The 16502-nt window shown below is 50.8% G+C and overlaps 1 protein-coding gene across 1 annotated transcript in view; it reads left to right on the top strand.

The window, feature by feature from the left end:
* Positions 1 to 10716, top strand: part of LOC144731083 (paxillin-like) — a 43400-nt gene extending 32684 nt beyond the window's left edge. Inside the window, 5 exon segments of the mRNA XM_078612094.1 lie at positions 720 to 884; positions 1716 to 1889; positions 2544 to 2625; positions 3644 to 3792; positions 4632 to 10716. Of these exon segments, the coding sequence (XP_078468220.1) occupies positions 720 to 884; positions 1716 to 1889; positions 2544 to 2625; positions 3644 to 3792; positions 4632 to 4898 (837 nt within the window). The 3' untranslated portion in view covers positions 4899 to 10716.
* Positions 10717 to 16502: the final 5786 nt, after the last annotated feature.

Below are 16502 nucleotides of genomic sequence, written 5' to 3' on the forward strand. Positions count from 1 at the left end.
TGTCTTTAAAATCTGAAGTTACAGGGTTCGGATTATTTTGAGTAACTGACTGCAGTTTGTAAATATCAGCAGTGTGGAGACCAAGCAAGCTGCACGTGGTTCTGGCCAATCACCACCCACCTGCATGTTTCTCTATGCCAGCCTTAACAAGCGCTCACTCATGGCACTTAAGGTGCACGTCCTCCTCTAAGGCTCAACGTTGAATCATTCTATGGTGTACTTCTTTCGCACCGTACGTAGCCAACCGAGCTAATCGGAGGCGCGTGGTTGTGTGCGCGTGTGCTACTACTTGTGTGCGTGCTACTGCTTGTGTACGTGCTACTGCTTGCGTGCATGTGTGTGTATTTTGCATGCGCCAATGTGGAGAGCGGTAGCGTGCTGCGCTACGAACCCGGTGAACCGAATTCGATTCCCGCTCGTGGCCAACACCAGTGATGATTATCTGAATCGGTCCTGTGCCTCCCCGAGGTCAACTGTGCCACAATTGAGTACCTGGTGTGGTGTGTAAACATCCCCACTGGGGAGACCAAGATGGTTGAGCTTGGTGCTGGCCTCCCACCCCCTCGTGTGCCGTGCCGACCTTCATGGGTGCTCGCGAATAGCGCTTGCTCCGACAGTCTGTTAAGGCTACACGGGGGATCTTTGTCTTAGTGTTTGTGCGTGCACGTGCCGATGCGTGTGCGTGAACGCGTGCCACGTGCGTGCCGCCGTTTTGACAGATCCCTGGGCAGGCCGGCGGTGTGATCCAGAACAAAGGTGGGGCCCAAACAGGCGACCAGCTGGACAGCATGCTGGGCAGCTTGCAGTTTGACCTCAACCGCCAGGGGGTGGCCACCCTGGCCAAGGGCCAGTGCGCCGCCTGCAACAAGCCGATTGCCGGACAGGTAAGAAATATCTATCCATAATAGAGGTTCTTTTGAAGAAATATTTAGATCGAGGCTCAAGGTTATTTTGTTTTATTTGGGTGAGAGTTCGAGAGAAAAGGATGAGCGTCTTACTGGGGAGGGTCGCCTGGGTCACGACGAAAGCAAAAAAAAACAAAGAGAAAGCGGAGCTCAAACGACCGTATCGTGTGAGAATAGAATATACGTTTGCATTATCCGCGATTGTTTTATCTACGCCAGGCCCCATTACCCCCCGATAATTTAAGAGTTGACCGTGTATCGTATCTCTGTTCCCAAAAACAACGGTGTACTTATGCAATTTGAACTTATATACGTTTATCTGTTTTGCGTATTTATTTTTAGCGATTTGCCTACTTGTCCTGTACTTGGCACTCCTATCGATGTTTTTGTCTTGTTTGCTGTTGTAACTTTCTGAACCGCGCACAGCTGGACATCTGTGAAGAAAGAGATTTATAGCTCATCGGATTCCTCCTGCAGTATAAAGATTGATTGTGATTCTGGATTTGTCGAGATCCGGGCCCCTATGTAGGTTGAATGTGGTCATGGGAAGCCATTTTACATCAAATAAAATTGCCTTGGTGCACGCTCAAGTGACTTTATTTGAAAGTAATAATTAAAACGCGCCCTGGTTTCTTCTGCGTTTGCTGTTAACGGGCAATTACAGGACAAACGAAGGTACGCTTACCTCGTAGGTAACAAGATAAAGGTTTCCGATTCCGATCGTGGGGCACGCTTCGTCCTCAAGCCCTTATTAAACGCGAGCGACCGCGTCGCCCGATACCAACGCCGCCGCTGCCGCCCCCTCTGCAGGTGGTGACGGCCATGGGCCGCACGTGGCACCCGGAGCACTTTGTGTGCACCGAGTGCCAGGAGGAGATCGGCGCTCGCAACTTCTTTGAGCGCGACGGCCTCCCCTACTGCGAGAAGGACTACCACTTCCTCTTCTCTCCGCGCTGCGCGTACTGCAGCGGCCCCATCTTGGATGTAAGTGGAGGGCGCACCCCCTTGCCCCTAAGCCAGAGGTCGCAAACGGGTTTTGATTCCTTACCCGTACCCGGCCGCACCAGGGTCGCAAACGGGTACCCGTACCCGGCCGGGTACGGGTAGCCGGGTATCGGGTCGGGTACGGGTATCGGGTTCCCGATTGCGACCTCTGCCCTAAGCTCGTGGCTTAAACGTTCTGTGCCCGCACGGGGGCAAGAAGGATCCTACGTCGCTGTTTCCACGACGAAGGGGGTTGCGGTTCGCGCTGTCCTCACGGCGGCGAGGCTGTCGTCGCAAAGGAAGGGGGCGCCGCGGTTTGTAGATGATCGTCGTTTGCCAGTCGGGGCGATGTCGCCGTGCGGTTTTACCCAACTCAGTAATTCTGCCGATTCTTTTTCTGCGGCCCCTAAACAAACGTGGCCTACCCTTCCGAACGACGCCACGCGGCGTTGGCTGTCCGCTGCGAAGCAACGTCCGTGCTTGGTGTGCGCCGCAGTGTTGACCGGGATTGTGGCCGCCAGGTCTCTAAAGCCGCTGAACCTAAAATAAAACGCAAGCGGTGAGCGCGGTATATATGCCACCGCTCGGCCACGTCGCCACCACTCGACCATGTCAACCCCACTTATTGCGCACGCCGGCCTCTGTGTGACGCAGAAAGTGGTGACGGCTCTGGACAAGACCTGGCACCCGGAACACTTCTTCTGCGTTCAGTGCGGACACTTCTTCGGAGATGAAGGTGAGGGCAGCGTTCCGTTCGTAATGAGAGAATGTCTAAATTATACGCAGGTGATTAAAAAACAATTTTATTTAAATAGGAAAGGTGCAGCCCTGCAATCGCTTGCTTAGCCGCTGCTGCAGAAGGGGCTCCATGAGACCGAGCTCTTGCTCCACAAGAGCTCCACAAGAGCTCCACAAGAGCTCCACAAGAGCTCGGAGCGCGATGGTGGCTAGGAGATGTTAACTACAGGAGGTCGTGGGTTCGATCCCAACCCCTGACTGCTCCTGTGTATTTGGAGTTTGCGTGTCTCTTTTTCTCCCCATAGTTCGTGGATTTTTCTCCGGGGTCCTCCGGTTTTTCCCACCACATTTAGAATCAACGTCACCGCACGTTTAGATAATTTGGCTACTATAAATTTCCACACGATAAACCACTTCATTGATCCATCATTTGTTGCCAGGTCGCTTCTGAACAAGAGCTATATAGCTCAGTGGGCCTTACCTGGTAAAATAAAAAAAATAGTTTTTAGTTCCCGTTCATTCTTATGAACGAATGTCAAAAATGTTTTCTCAGTTCATTCATTATATATACATTTGAAAGATTTTTTGTTTTGGTTACACCTTGTTCTTGTGTCGCTATTCTGTCTGAGTTTCTGATGAGAAAGTTGTGTTACGTGGCCTGTGTGTGTGTGTGCGCGTGTCTATCTGGTGGGGAGCGGTAGTGTAGCGGCTATCGCGCTGCGCTACGAACCTGGCGAGCAAAGTTCGATTCCTGCTCACGGCAAACACCACCAGTGACGATTATAATTATCTGAACTCGGTCCTGGGCCTCCCCTAGGTCGACTCACCCTCAAATGAGTACCTGGCGCGGTGTGTAAACATCGCCACTAGGGAGACGGTCGGGCGTGCTGCTGGCCACCCACCCCCTCGTGTGCCGTGCCGGCCTTCATAGGCACTCCTCGATAACAGCACTTGCCCCAACAGTCTGTTAAGGCTATACTGCGGGGTTGTTGTTTTCTCTTTGTTTGTGGTGACAGGTTTTCACGAGAAGGATGGCAAACCCTACTGCCGCCAAGATTACTTCGAGATGTTTGCCCCCAAGTGCGGAGGCTGCAGTCGGGCGATCGTGGAGAACTACATCTCCGCACTGAGCGCACTGTGGCACCCAGAGTGCTTTGTGTGCCGGGTAAGCGCGCCGCCCTTTCTTCAAGATTAAACGCAAATAGCTCACGCAGGGAAACAAGGAGCCGGGGAAGAGACGGAAAACCGGGCGATAGATGCAGTGGCAAATGATAGAATGAAGCAGTAATCCTCGCCAAATCACGTGCTGTTTAATAATCAATTGTTTGTCTCTTTTGTACCATCTCATGTGAAATATCTGGCTCGTATCATTTTGTTCTGTTTGCCTAATTTGCACGAATCGGGTAATTCATGAGCGTGGACAATTCAATGTAGGGTGAGTCCTCGCTTTAAGACGTAGCGTTCATTCGACGCGCTTTTGCTCAAACGTTACAAAGCGGAATGCGCACACCGTTGTAACGCAGTAGTACGCGGCCCGCCATGACGCGGAACGTGCCCCGTCATCACGTGGTTCCTGAGTGGTTGACGGCGGCCGACTTGAGCTGCGCTGCTGAGCTCAGTGATACAGTACGCGGAATGATACAGTACGCGGAATGATACAGTACGCGGAATGATACAGTACGCGGAATGATACAGTACGCGGAATGATACAGTACGCGGAATGATACAGTACGCGGAATGATACAGTACGCGACAGGGTACCCTTGTCTCAGTTGTTAGTGCCGCCATCTCACCGCGCGCGTGTGTTCGTGTCGTCTCTCGCCAGAACGCAACAGGTTCCACCGCTACATTTATTCTCATGGGCGGGGCGGGGGGGAGATTGTTTTCGCTTGACGCGTTTCTACGCTTAACACGGCGCTTTCTCAGCAACGCCATCCACCGCGATGAATTGAACTGTGCTTACGCGCGCGTCTTGTGGCGCGTGTGCGTGCGTGCGCCCACCAGGAATGCTTCACCCCGTTCATCAACGGCAGCTTCTTCGAGCACGAGGGGCAGCCCTACTGCGAGGTGCACTACCACGAGCGCCGCGGCTCGCTCTGCTCCGGCTGCCAGAAGCCCATCACGGGCCGCTGCATCACCGCCATGGCCAAGAAGTTTCACCCGGAGCACTTTGTGTGCGCCTTCTGCCTGAAGCAGCTCAACAAGGGCACGTTCAAGGAGCAAAACGACAAGCCCTACTGCCACCCCTGCTTCATCAAGCTCTTCGGGTGATGCGCGCGTGCGCGCGCCACCGAACCAACGGCGTCTCCCGAGGCCCACAGTGTTCTGGACTTCGCCAACCGAGAGGGTGATGAGCGGAGATTCAGTTTAATGGGGGGTGTTGCTGTTGATGTTTGGCGTAAGTGACTTTAGAATGTGGGAAAGGCTAATTTGACGAGGCGTACGTATACCCCAGGGGGCATTTATAACCCTTTTTTTTAATTCTCCACTTTAAATATCTTCTGCAGGCTTGAGCAAGTAATTGCAGAGCTACGCATTTTCTACTTAAAAGTATAACTCCCGAAAATATTCGACCGCAGTTCGTGCGTCCCGTCTTCTTTAATCTTGAGACTAAATGTAATATTTGTAATTCGTGCCTCGGTTCTCAGATGAGCTCTTCCATTGGCTGCGCAGAGCTGTGGGTGTAAATTCCACATTCCATTAGCAGGGGCCAGCATCTCCATCATCGAGAAACCACATTTGGCTTCTCGTAGAAGTGGTATTTTATATCGGTTTTGCATAGTCGTTTAGGGAAACTGAAGTCATACACGAGAGAGGATAAATTGGAGTTAATGTTAACATTCTTGCCCTGAAAAGGTTACTCAAGCCAACAAACCCTGTTGACTGAACCTCTTATTACACGACTCGGAATGGGCAGAGGGATTATGGGCATATAGCGTGTCCAGGGATGACCTGTATACCCCTCCTTGACACGCTCGGAGATACCGAGTCACAACGCGTTTTCACGGGCGCCTGTCCACATAACGGCAGGTCCCGTTGTAGTGCTGCGACATTTAAAACATCACATTGGTTGTAGTACTGCTGAATTTAAAACATCACATTGGAAGAAAGGGGGTCAGGCTCGTGAGATGGGCTACATTTCTAAGTGTGGTGGTTCTTTTGGCCACAGGTCAATAATGTTCGTTGCAGTCAAAACTCGTCATGGATTTTACTGGGGTGGACCTTGATAACCTTTGGAGTTCATGGAAGAGGTTGTGATATGGGTGGGACACATGGGCAGGATGGCGGGGAGGGTGGGTGACTGAGACGGGCATTGCAGCGGCAGCCAGAGGTTGGTGTTCAAGGGGAAGACCTAAAGCCAAATCGTGGTGGTGGTGGTTGTGATGAGACACGGAGTAGAACCTGGAGGTGAGGTATTGACTCCAATATTTGCAATTTCTTAACAGACAGGATAAAGTGGTGGTAAGGTGGTGGGGCCTGAATGGCATTGGCTGTGGTGGCATCTTGACCTCTGCCTTTGAGATAATGACATTTCTAACACAACTTTGTGTCCTTGAGTAATTTGCTTAGTGACACTGCGTTTGATTTAGAGTGGTTGACACGTCCATCAAATGTCTAGCGCCAGATGAACTGCAAATTGCATTTCAAGGGTTTGACTCGCATTTGGGATATTCTGGGTTTAGCATTCAATTTTAAATTAAAACGTAAACGCCCTCTCTGTGAGTTGCCATCGCATGCACCCGCATTCGGCTTCAAATGGGACTCAGAGCAATAGCAACCCCATTCTGATTCCACTTACATTGAGGTCACAAGCGTCATTGCTATCTTCCTGCTGTGGGTAGCATCATCCCATTGTGTCTCTTTCGACAGACAGGGTGCAGGTAACATGTGCCAAAACGTGTCGCGCGGGGCTTGTTGGTCATTGCCGTGCGGTGATTACTCGGCCTGGTGCTATCGGTGAAGTGTAAGAGACTCCACAAAGCATGAGGAATGGGACTGTTCATCCCAAGATTCAAAATAAGAACATTTGGTATTCGCGCAATTCTTGTAGCGTAAGGTACTACGCTTCGCAGACGAGTGTAGCCTTCAGTAATTCTTCAAATTCGGCATATATGGACCGTGACGCCCGGCACACGCGGCTTCCTACTCGTCTTCAAACAGCGTACACGGATCTCGGAATCAGAATCTTCTTTATCCTGGAAAAAGCCGACGAGCTCTGGAGCTCTTCTTCACAGATGTCCAGCAGGCGCACGCGGTCCGAAATCTCCAACGGCCGCCGTGATCTCCGATGGCCGCTTTGAAGCGGACCGCGCGTGGTATTATATATATTTTTTTACCGTCAAATGCGCCCGCGGTATTAACTGGGTGGGGCGACCGCGGGGCTCGAACCGCGAACCCTACGCGGCAGCAAAGCGCGGCCGCTCTCCCTCTGTGCCGCGTCGCCGCCCCCCCCTAACGAGCGCCACTGCCCCCCCCCTCCCCCCTGCGTCGTGGGGACGCTCCGTGCCGCCGTCGCCCGCCGCCGAGTGCCGACTGCAGCGAGAGGGCACGAGTGCGACGCCAATGGCGATCGCAGGCCACAATTTCACAAGATGCATTGTCCACCAGCAAAGCAGGGCCTGCGTATGGCTTCGGAGGCTTAATGTCATTGGATTTTACTCTTATATCGCATCCTACAAATGGCAACATTATCAGTGTTTCTTACATAAAAAAAAATATGACGTACAGTACTCGGGGAAAAAAAACAAGGTAATAATCATGCAATCGCCAACGGTCCTTTAGGCATTCACAGTTATTCGTTTGACAACCACAGCAATATCCGATCCTTTTAATTATTCGATTATTGACTGCACGGACGACTCGCTCCACTTGCTCTTTCTTTTGTCCAGTGAGCTTTGGCGTCATCTCGTCGCCGATGTTTAAGTGTTCCGGCGTCGCGAATACTGCGGCACGCAGGGGTGGTTTCTGCACCCTGTCACACAGAACCAGTTTGTACCGATTTAACCACGGCATATAATCATGTGAAGACGGGTTTAAGGATTTAAAAGAACAGGGTTTATGGAAAAGTGCACACACCAGTGAAGTTCCTTCCGTTGGGAATGTAAAAAGAGTTATGGACTGATAAGAAAGAGGCGTTTCTTGAGGACTATTAACCTTTTGTTTTCATTTCAAGCGACGTGCATGTGACGCTTAAAGAGCGTGCACACGTCACACGCGACGGCGCATCACGCTGCCAACATCGGGCACTGTGCGGATGGCAAAGCGCGCGGGGCCCTGAAGATATTTTATGCATTGCGATGTAATGGGAAGAGAAGGGCCCCTTTATTTTTGTAATCCGGTGGCGTCCGTGTCAGAAATGCCGGCGTCTCCTCGCTCAACAACGTACACGGGAAATTCCGCTCCCCCTTTTGTCACACTCCCTGAGGCCGTCTGTGAGAAATTCCACGTTCCTGTGGCAGGGCCTCAAATTGTTATTCGTTCTGTTGATGCCCGAGAGATAACGGTATTGGGGTGAGTTGAACTCCTAACCTGTCCTATTGGGGGGGTGGGGGGGGGGAGTCGGGTGGTCTTGTGGCGTAGGAGGGATTGGGGTGCTAACGTGGCGTGCTCACGATGCCAAGATCGAGGATTTGCCACAGAAGTGGGTCGTCGGTTGGCAGTGCCTTGGGGTAAATGTTGAGGTTTGTCCAGAAATCTAACGAGGTTTTTGCCGATCTCACGTCGGCAAAAGTTGGGCCGGCAGACGGAGCAGATGTGGTCAAAAACCACCCCCCTCTAATCGCCACGATGTTGGGTGGCATTCGTACTGAACGTGTCAGAGTCTGTGCCTTTTTCTTTTTACTCGGTGGTGATTTCCAAGTGAGGGTTTTTTGTTTTATTTACATTTATAGACTGCCACTTTGGCGCATCGCATCCTGGTTTAGCTGTTTGGAAAGGCCGGGAACATTCGAGTCCCATTATCGGTGCAGTCTTCCCTCGTTGTTTGCGGAGGGATACGTTCCGGAGATGTTCGTAATTAGCATTTTCTTTGGCGCATGATGAGAGTGGCTCTTCAGATATCGTACGTCTGCAGGTGCTTCGAGAAGTTCTCTATCTCTCTCATCACTTTCTTCTCACATCAAATTCTCTCTCATCGCTTTATCTCTCATCATCACTTTATCTCTCAACACTTTATATCTCTCTTTGGTTCTTTCGGTAAAGTCACGTAGAAAGAAGAATAGAATAATTAAATAATGGCATACGACGTTTCGATTGCAACACAGGCAATCATCATCACGTACAAATGAAAAGAGAAGACAAACCTAGTAAACTTAGAAATATAATGTAATACAACACAGAGAGTCGGCTAACATAACAGTCAACACCCTACCTGGTTGATTTCGTTCTTCCAAAGATTGCTAAATTTGAGAGAGACAAAACACAGACACGGATACGCATAGACAGACACATCATCACTTCATATCTCATCACTTTATCTCTCTCTCTCGATGCAGCAGTCGTGTAGAGTTCCAGACGCGATTCGTGGATAGCCAAGATTGCAGATAGCAAATTCGTGAACAACGAGGGAATGCTGCAGTTTAAATTCCCCACATCCAGGGTGAACTTTGTCCTGTGTGGGCCCCGCTGGGTTGAGAGACTGCTGTTCCCCTCCTTCGTAACCACCGTGTTACCGTGTTGACTAACCAGAGGTTTACTGTTTGCCAATCTATGCAAAAATAATCCGATATGTAACGTTAATTAACTCGATAAGATTGGTTCATTCCTTTAAAACTATGGTGTGCTGTTTGCGCTGAAGATGTTTGGTCATTCATGTGTTAATGTACACACAATATTATTTGTCCCTAATAGAGGTTCTTTCGGGTTAGATCGTGTAAGTATAAATGTGTCGTTAGACCCGCCACTACCCTACACATTTATATTTACGCGATCCAACCCAAAAAAACACTCTTGTGGTTAATTTTGATCGCGAAAGCCTCCTACGTGTTAAAATGATTTGTCCCGTTTGTAATACGTTTGTCAATTGCTGCTGTCGCCTTTTGTAGTCATTTCATTGGTGTAGATTAGATTGGTGAATTCATAAATAAGTTTGTTGTACGATACACAAATTAATGCTTTTTTTTTATTTACATTATATTTCAAAATCATCATTTGGTGCACTAACAAACAGCTTCTTTTGTCGGTGTAGAGTTTTGCATTTGAAATAAACAAAAATCTGGGGATATATAAATATAAAGTCTGGTATGCAAATGAGCAAAGTTCTGATGACTTGCATGGTTTTCGTCAAATTAATTGTCAGAGTTGTTGGGTGGCCCCCAAACGATGAGCTAATCCAATCGGAGCGTTGAGGCAGCCACCACTAAGAGGATGGGTTTGAATCCAGGTTCATTTCTACATCATTGCCGCCGTTCGCCACAAGCCTTCTCATTCGTACATTTAGCGCGGTGGCGAGGAGATGTTAACTACATCGCCTGGTATACAGGAGGTCGTGGATTCCATCCCGTCCCTGACGCCTGCTGCTGCTGTATATTTGTAGTTTGCGTGCCTCGACCCGTGGTCGCGTGGATTTTTCTCCGGGCGCTCCGGTTTTTCCCTCCATTTGGAACCAACATCACCACGCGTTTAGAGTATTTGGCGGCTGCTATACATTACCACGCGATAAGCCACTTCGTTGAGCTATCATTTGTGGCCAGGTCGCTTCTGAAAAAGAGCTACATAGCTCAGTGGGGCCTTACCTGGTCAAATACAAAATAGTTGAGTAATCCCGCAGGGCCACGGGAACGTACCCAGAGAGGGATTCTGAGAAGGGCACCGGGTTGCCCTCCCGCCGTGCCACCCTCCCGCCGTGCCACCGAACTTCAACGAGTCATTGATTCGACCTCTGGAGAGTTTAGAGAGTTGATGGTCACAGCTCGCTCACCAGCGACCGAACAAAACAAAAACCATGACGTTCAGCACCACAGTGCGTTGGGTTTATTAAAGCTCTGGGAAATAAACATTTTGGTTTTGATTGCCATGCAACAAAGCACCCTTTGGCTTGGCATTTCAAATGTTTGTCCCCTTTAGTGTCCAATAAAGGCCCTAAAATCGTTCTGCAATGCCTTTTTCTGGGGCCGGCTATAACACAACGGTGCTTCACTGCCCGTCGCGAAGTGTCTTTGTACCCGTGACACCGACACGGATTGCACAAATGTACTTGCGGCAGAAATGTGTTGAACGCTTTTCTGCAGTCCTGCCTGTGTTGAGTCAACGTTGCTGTGACAGCTGAACATATCGGGGGCGCAGTGTTCAGGAAGAAGGGCGCCTGGCTCCGTTGTATATTCAGAATGCTCCTGCAGCGAGTTTCAAAAATAACTGATGTCGAATTCACGTGAAGGAGCTGGGCAAAAAGAGCCATGCACATGTGGAATACAGATACCGTATTGTGTGGGTTATCAGGCACTTCTGGAAAGTGAGACTGCACCACACGCGTGTGCCCGGTGACAATAAGGTTGTGAAAAGACGAAGATCAACCTCTCGTATAGCCTTCACAGACGTTTTGGGGCAAATGCGGTTCGCGAGTGGCCCCTGTGAAGGTCGGCACCACGCCCGGCCGCTTTTGTCTCCCTTCGTGGCAAGGGTTTAGAGACTGCACGCCCAGCTTTGAATCTTAAAATAAACGTGAGAAACGTGTTTTTAGAATCTGGAGAATACGGCAGATGGCAGAAATGCTCATTTAACATTTTATACCATTTCATATCGAATGTTCCGCATACACCGTGATGAGAGTGCATTGCCAGGTGTCTGAGTTTCGGTTATAAAATCCCCTCTGAAGGAGCAGGGCTTCTGAAAGAAACGCCCAATGTTTACATTTGTACTCAAATGTTTGACCCAGTAGCCGCAAACAAGTTAATAAGTAGATTCTATTTTTGTTACTATTAAAATCCGAGGTTATATAAAATGTATTTTTTAATAAATGGAAATGCATCGGAACTCTGCGTTATCGGCTACACCCTTTTATAAAAGATCTCTTTCGATGTTTTGATGCGATAGGTTTTAATAATAATGACAAATCGACATTTGGCGACTTTGCGGAGCCCCCCGAGTGTTTTAATTCGTGCACGGGACGCCAAATTCTGTTCGTCACGAACAGCACTCCACACGAATCTGAGCCATGGTCGTGCAACGGCGGCGTCTCGCTGATTAACACTTCATCCCATCCGAAGTATATGTTTACATTCTAGAATGGAACGCTCCACCCAATTGTGTTCATCACAAGTTATTCATTAATACGTAAACTAACTTGAATAACAATCTGTAGCTCTACACACTCGGAATACATAAAAGGGGGGTTTCTGTTCTCTAAAACTTCACTTATTTTTCACGTTGCTACCTAAATGTGTTTTTAAAAGGCCGGTGTTGGTGCAACGATATTTATTTTGCAGAGCAACATCCACAGTTACTCGCGATTGATTCTCACCCAGCCAAAGCATGGACAGCTTAACACGCAGTTGGCTTTCGCGACAAATATCATCCATAATAAAGGTTTTTATGGGTTTAGATCGCGTAAATATAAACGCGTCGTTCAACCCGCCACCACCTCCACCCGACACGGCCAGCTAGTAAGGGGTTATCCACAAATCTGGCTGCTGTCCGCCTAATGATGCGAGTTGTAATAACTGGCGAAACGTCGTCCTCGGATTGTAAATGTCGTGGGTTTACTCTCCAACACAACCGGTGTAGCGCTGTACCAGTCACGAATTGGCTACGTTCTGTTTACGTGACAAACCTTACTAATTGGCTGTGTCGGGTGGTGGCGGGTTTAACGACACCACATTGATATCTACGCGTTCTAACCCCAACAAAAGCCTGCATCGAAGCGTGGCCGCTTTGCGTCATCTCTTCACTCCGATCACCCAACGACGACGACGCAGCCCAGGTGCAAGTTCCCTCTCCCAGGTGGCTGTAGGAACGAGGCGGCCGCCACCACCACCACGTGCAGGGTGCGCCGTGCTGGCTGCAGGATTGGGACGGCATCGCAACTGTGATTTGCGCGTGGGGTTAGGCCTCATTTATGGCGACCGCCCAAGGGGCAAGTTCATATGAAGGCGGCAAGAAAGTGGCTGCCCTGAACGGTGGAGGGATACTGTGGAGGGATATTGTGGAGGGATATTGTGGAGGGATTCTGTTGCACGAGAGTGGCGCTGTCTCTCGTGCAGCAGCAGCCGCTGCGGGCTCTGGCGGGAGGGTAGAGAGAGGGTGGTGGGATGTCGATGGCATCGGCGGCCTTGGCCATGGTGGCATCGCGAGCTTCAGCGTCGTCTCCCCGCTCGAACGAGGCGGTGGCGACGGTGGCACTCATCTCCATAGGCAGCCCTCAGCCAGTGGCGGTGGCTCATTCCCTCCCCCGGCCCTCGCCGTCCCCCTCCGTCAAACCAAACGCGGTCGCCTTCCCGCAGAGCCACGGTCCCCCCCCCCTCCTACCGAACCCCTCTGTCCGCGCTCGTGACTTTTCAACTACGAGTCGCGCGTCCCAACCGCAGTACTTCTTGCTCGGATAGGGATGTTTAATGAACCAACACACACACAGAGTGTCGCGTGGGTCCTGTCGCACGCTCTCGCGAGGCCAGCTCGTGGCGAACGCGCGCGGAGCTCCCAGCCGCGTCTCTACCCACGCCGTGTCCACGACCCCGCCGCACGGAGGGCGCCCGTCCGCCTCGCACCTCGGGGAGCTTGTTGCGGGGTGGAAGCTTTGACGGCGCTTCCTGGACGGGCGAACCTGCAGCGAGCATCGCCAGGTTGCCGTAGGCGGCTGTCCGGGGGCTGTGCTCAACGCGGCGCGGGTCGCCGTCATCCAGCAGTGGATCTACGAAAGGGGCCGCTGCTGCTGCTGCGTCTCTCGTGCAGCCCACAGGGTCCGAGGATTGGGGAGGGTGGTGGGGGGAGGGTACTTGAATGCGATGGAATGGGCCACGTTAATGCGGTGCAGATGGGGCCTTCTTTTAACAAGACATTGCCTTTGTCGTAACTTTGTGTCACGAGAGGAACCTTTTCGGCAATGCGCTGCCTTCCGTTGGCTCGGCCCTGATTCATGCCACCAACGCCCCCTCGCCACATGGCCTCCTGCAGTGCTGCAAGCCGGTGGCGTTTGCTTGTGAAACCTGCTGCTGTGACATTGTTGAATTGATCATCGTAATAACAAGTTCCGTAATGACCCAGTATGGATCCTTTGCGTCTGCTTATCCTCACGTGCCGGGTATTTTACCGGTTACACGTTAAGGATTCGTGTGATTATATTTTGATCATTCAAGTATTTTCTTTGTTTTTTTTTTTAATTCCTAATTCACTTTAAGTATTGGGCAGCATTGTTCACTTTGGACACGCTTTTAGGAATCTCGTTTTCGGGGGAGGAGGCGGTGGAGGCGTGATGTGTGTATCTCATTAGCTTGGGAGTTGAACCTTCAATCCATTGACTAATCAGGAGCATGCTCTGTGTGCTCTGCTGTCCGATGTGAGAGATACTACAACGCTGCACCACATTTGAGTGGCATTACAGCCGTGTTCTCCCGTCACGCGGCGGTTGTATCTTTCCTGAAGACCGCCGCGTTATGGAAGAATCGCGTTCTAACAAATAATTCGAGGGTGAATCGCAGTCCGCGATAACTCTCGAGGTGCGTACGCAGGGGCCGAACAAAGACCGAGGCGCGTGTTGGGCAGCATCCAGCAGCATCCCAAGGCCTCGTGCGATGACGCTTCGCCGAGGCAGCCGAACGACCGCTTATTCCTACACGCACCACGACGTCGTTCTGGCCACTCGATCGCGTGAGATGCAATTCGCGTCGTGCAAACACCACGCGGCGCTCTAGGAGAACAATCATAGACTGTGATTGTGTCGGGGGGGAGGAGGCTGCCCTGCAGTGTCACGGACAGCGGCAGCGGGCTGGCGACGCGCAGCTCGCCGCCTCGGTGGTTCTATCTCCCGGCACGGCAGGCGAAGCGACCCAGCGAGCGCCGCTCTCTCTCTCTCTGCGTCTTCCACGCCGCCTCCGTCCACGGCGGGCAGGACGTGAGGTCAGGTTCGGTGTGGCTGCTCCCCCACCTCTTACAAGACGCAGGTGTGGGAGCTCCCCCACCTCTTCCAAGACGAGGTGGCTCCCCAGAGCTCCCTTTGCTGGAGGTCCTTTCGCCCAGCAGTGACGCGAGCAGGCAATTGCAGGGCCGCGCCTTTAGCTTTTAAACGGAATTTTGTCAGTAGGATGCGAAAAATTGCTGACAGATTACCCACGCAATTAATCCTCATGCTTCGTTAACAACAAATCCCAGTTTTATTTATTGACAGCAATAAATAGTTCATCAATGCCGTTTCATGCCAGGCTAAACGTAGAAAGCATGCACACAATGTTTACGCATTCACCTACGTTACGTAACGTTCCATCAAATTGTAACACGTTTCCACACCAGCTGTTTCCTCCCGTTCAGGATGCCAGTCTTGGCTTTTGTGGATTCGTTCGCTGTGTCGGCTGGTGCATAATTTCAGTCAAGAGTTTATATCCTTCTAGATTTGAAGTATATATAAGTAGAAATCCTTCGAGCCATTGGCCAAACGTGGCTTTTTGCTACTCCTTTTGGGTGGCAAATGCCAGCAGTGCTTTTGTTGGAGAATTCTATCGCTGGATGACAATGAATTACGGTGGCGAGGAGAGGGCGGTAGCTGCATTCGAGAATCGCCGTCGTTAAAGAGAGGAGGGCACTGGAGCACGATTGATGAGACAGTTTCAGGAGGGGGAACGATGTGATGGTATGAAACACCTACAGAACATGAGAATAAATTATGCCCGTCTATAAAACAGCCAGTAAATATAAACACGCTTATAGCTTCTTTTTTACCAATGGTGAATACAGCTCGCGTTGGGCAATGGTGGCATTTGCCAACCCTGAATGATATCAAACCAACCCCCCCACCCCCCTTTCGCAGGTTATTTTTCTACAGCTTCTTCTCGTTGTTTAAATGGCTTTATTGACATTTGTGAACAATTGGAAGACTTGTGGAGTGGGGGGGGGGCGGGGGTGAGACTGGGGGGGGGGGGGTGAGAGTGGATGTGACGAGGGAAGCGGCACTGCAGCAGCACGAGCAGCTCACCCCGGGCACACGCTGTCGACACTCGGCTCGGAGAGGGGGGGGGGCACGTGGCAGACTCTGCCCCCCCCCCCCCCGTTGTTGTGATGTCGCCACGCCTCCGTCGGCTCGTCAATCACAACATCGGTGGCCGTGCTCAGGATGCGCGCGTCGAGGAGTTTAGTTTAGTTTTCATTTATTTAGTTTTCATTTATTTAGTTTAGTTTCATTTATTTAGTTTAGTTTCATTTATTTAGTTTCATTTATTTAGTTTAGTTTTCATTTATTTAGTTTAGTTTCATTTATTTGGAAGGAACGTTTGGACGAAAACGGGATGAGGTTCAACATCAAAAAGACGGAGTATATGGAGTGTGGCCCCCAAACCGACGGCACCATCAGTATTGACGGAGAAGATCTGAAGAAAGTGACGGACTTTAAGTACCTGGGCTCCACCATCAGCTCAGATGGTAGCATCACGACTGATGTGAGGTCACGAGTCAATGCGGCGTGGATGAAATGGAGGCAAGTCACCGGAGTCCTCTGTGATCGGAAAATTCCGGATAGGCTGAAGGGAAAAATATACAAGACCATCATCCGACCGGTGGCACTCTATGGATCCGAGTGCTGGCCAGCCACAACTGTACACGAACAAGCTCTCCACACCATGGAGATGAGGATGCTCAGATGGAGCCTCGGGCTCACTCGATGGGATCGTGTCAGGAACGAAGACGTTCGGAAGAGACTTGGTGTGGCCCCCATTGCGGACAAGATGCTTGAGGCAA

The sequence above is a fragment of the Lampetra planeri genome, chromosome 37 (assembly GCF_965212315.1).
Source record: "Lampetra planeri chromosome 37, kcLamPlan1.2.h2, whole genome shotgun sequence".
In the NCBI taxonomy this organism is placed as follows: Eukaryota; Metazoa; Chordata; class Hyperoartia; order Petromyzontiformes; family Petromyzontidae; genus Lampetra; species Lampetra planeri.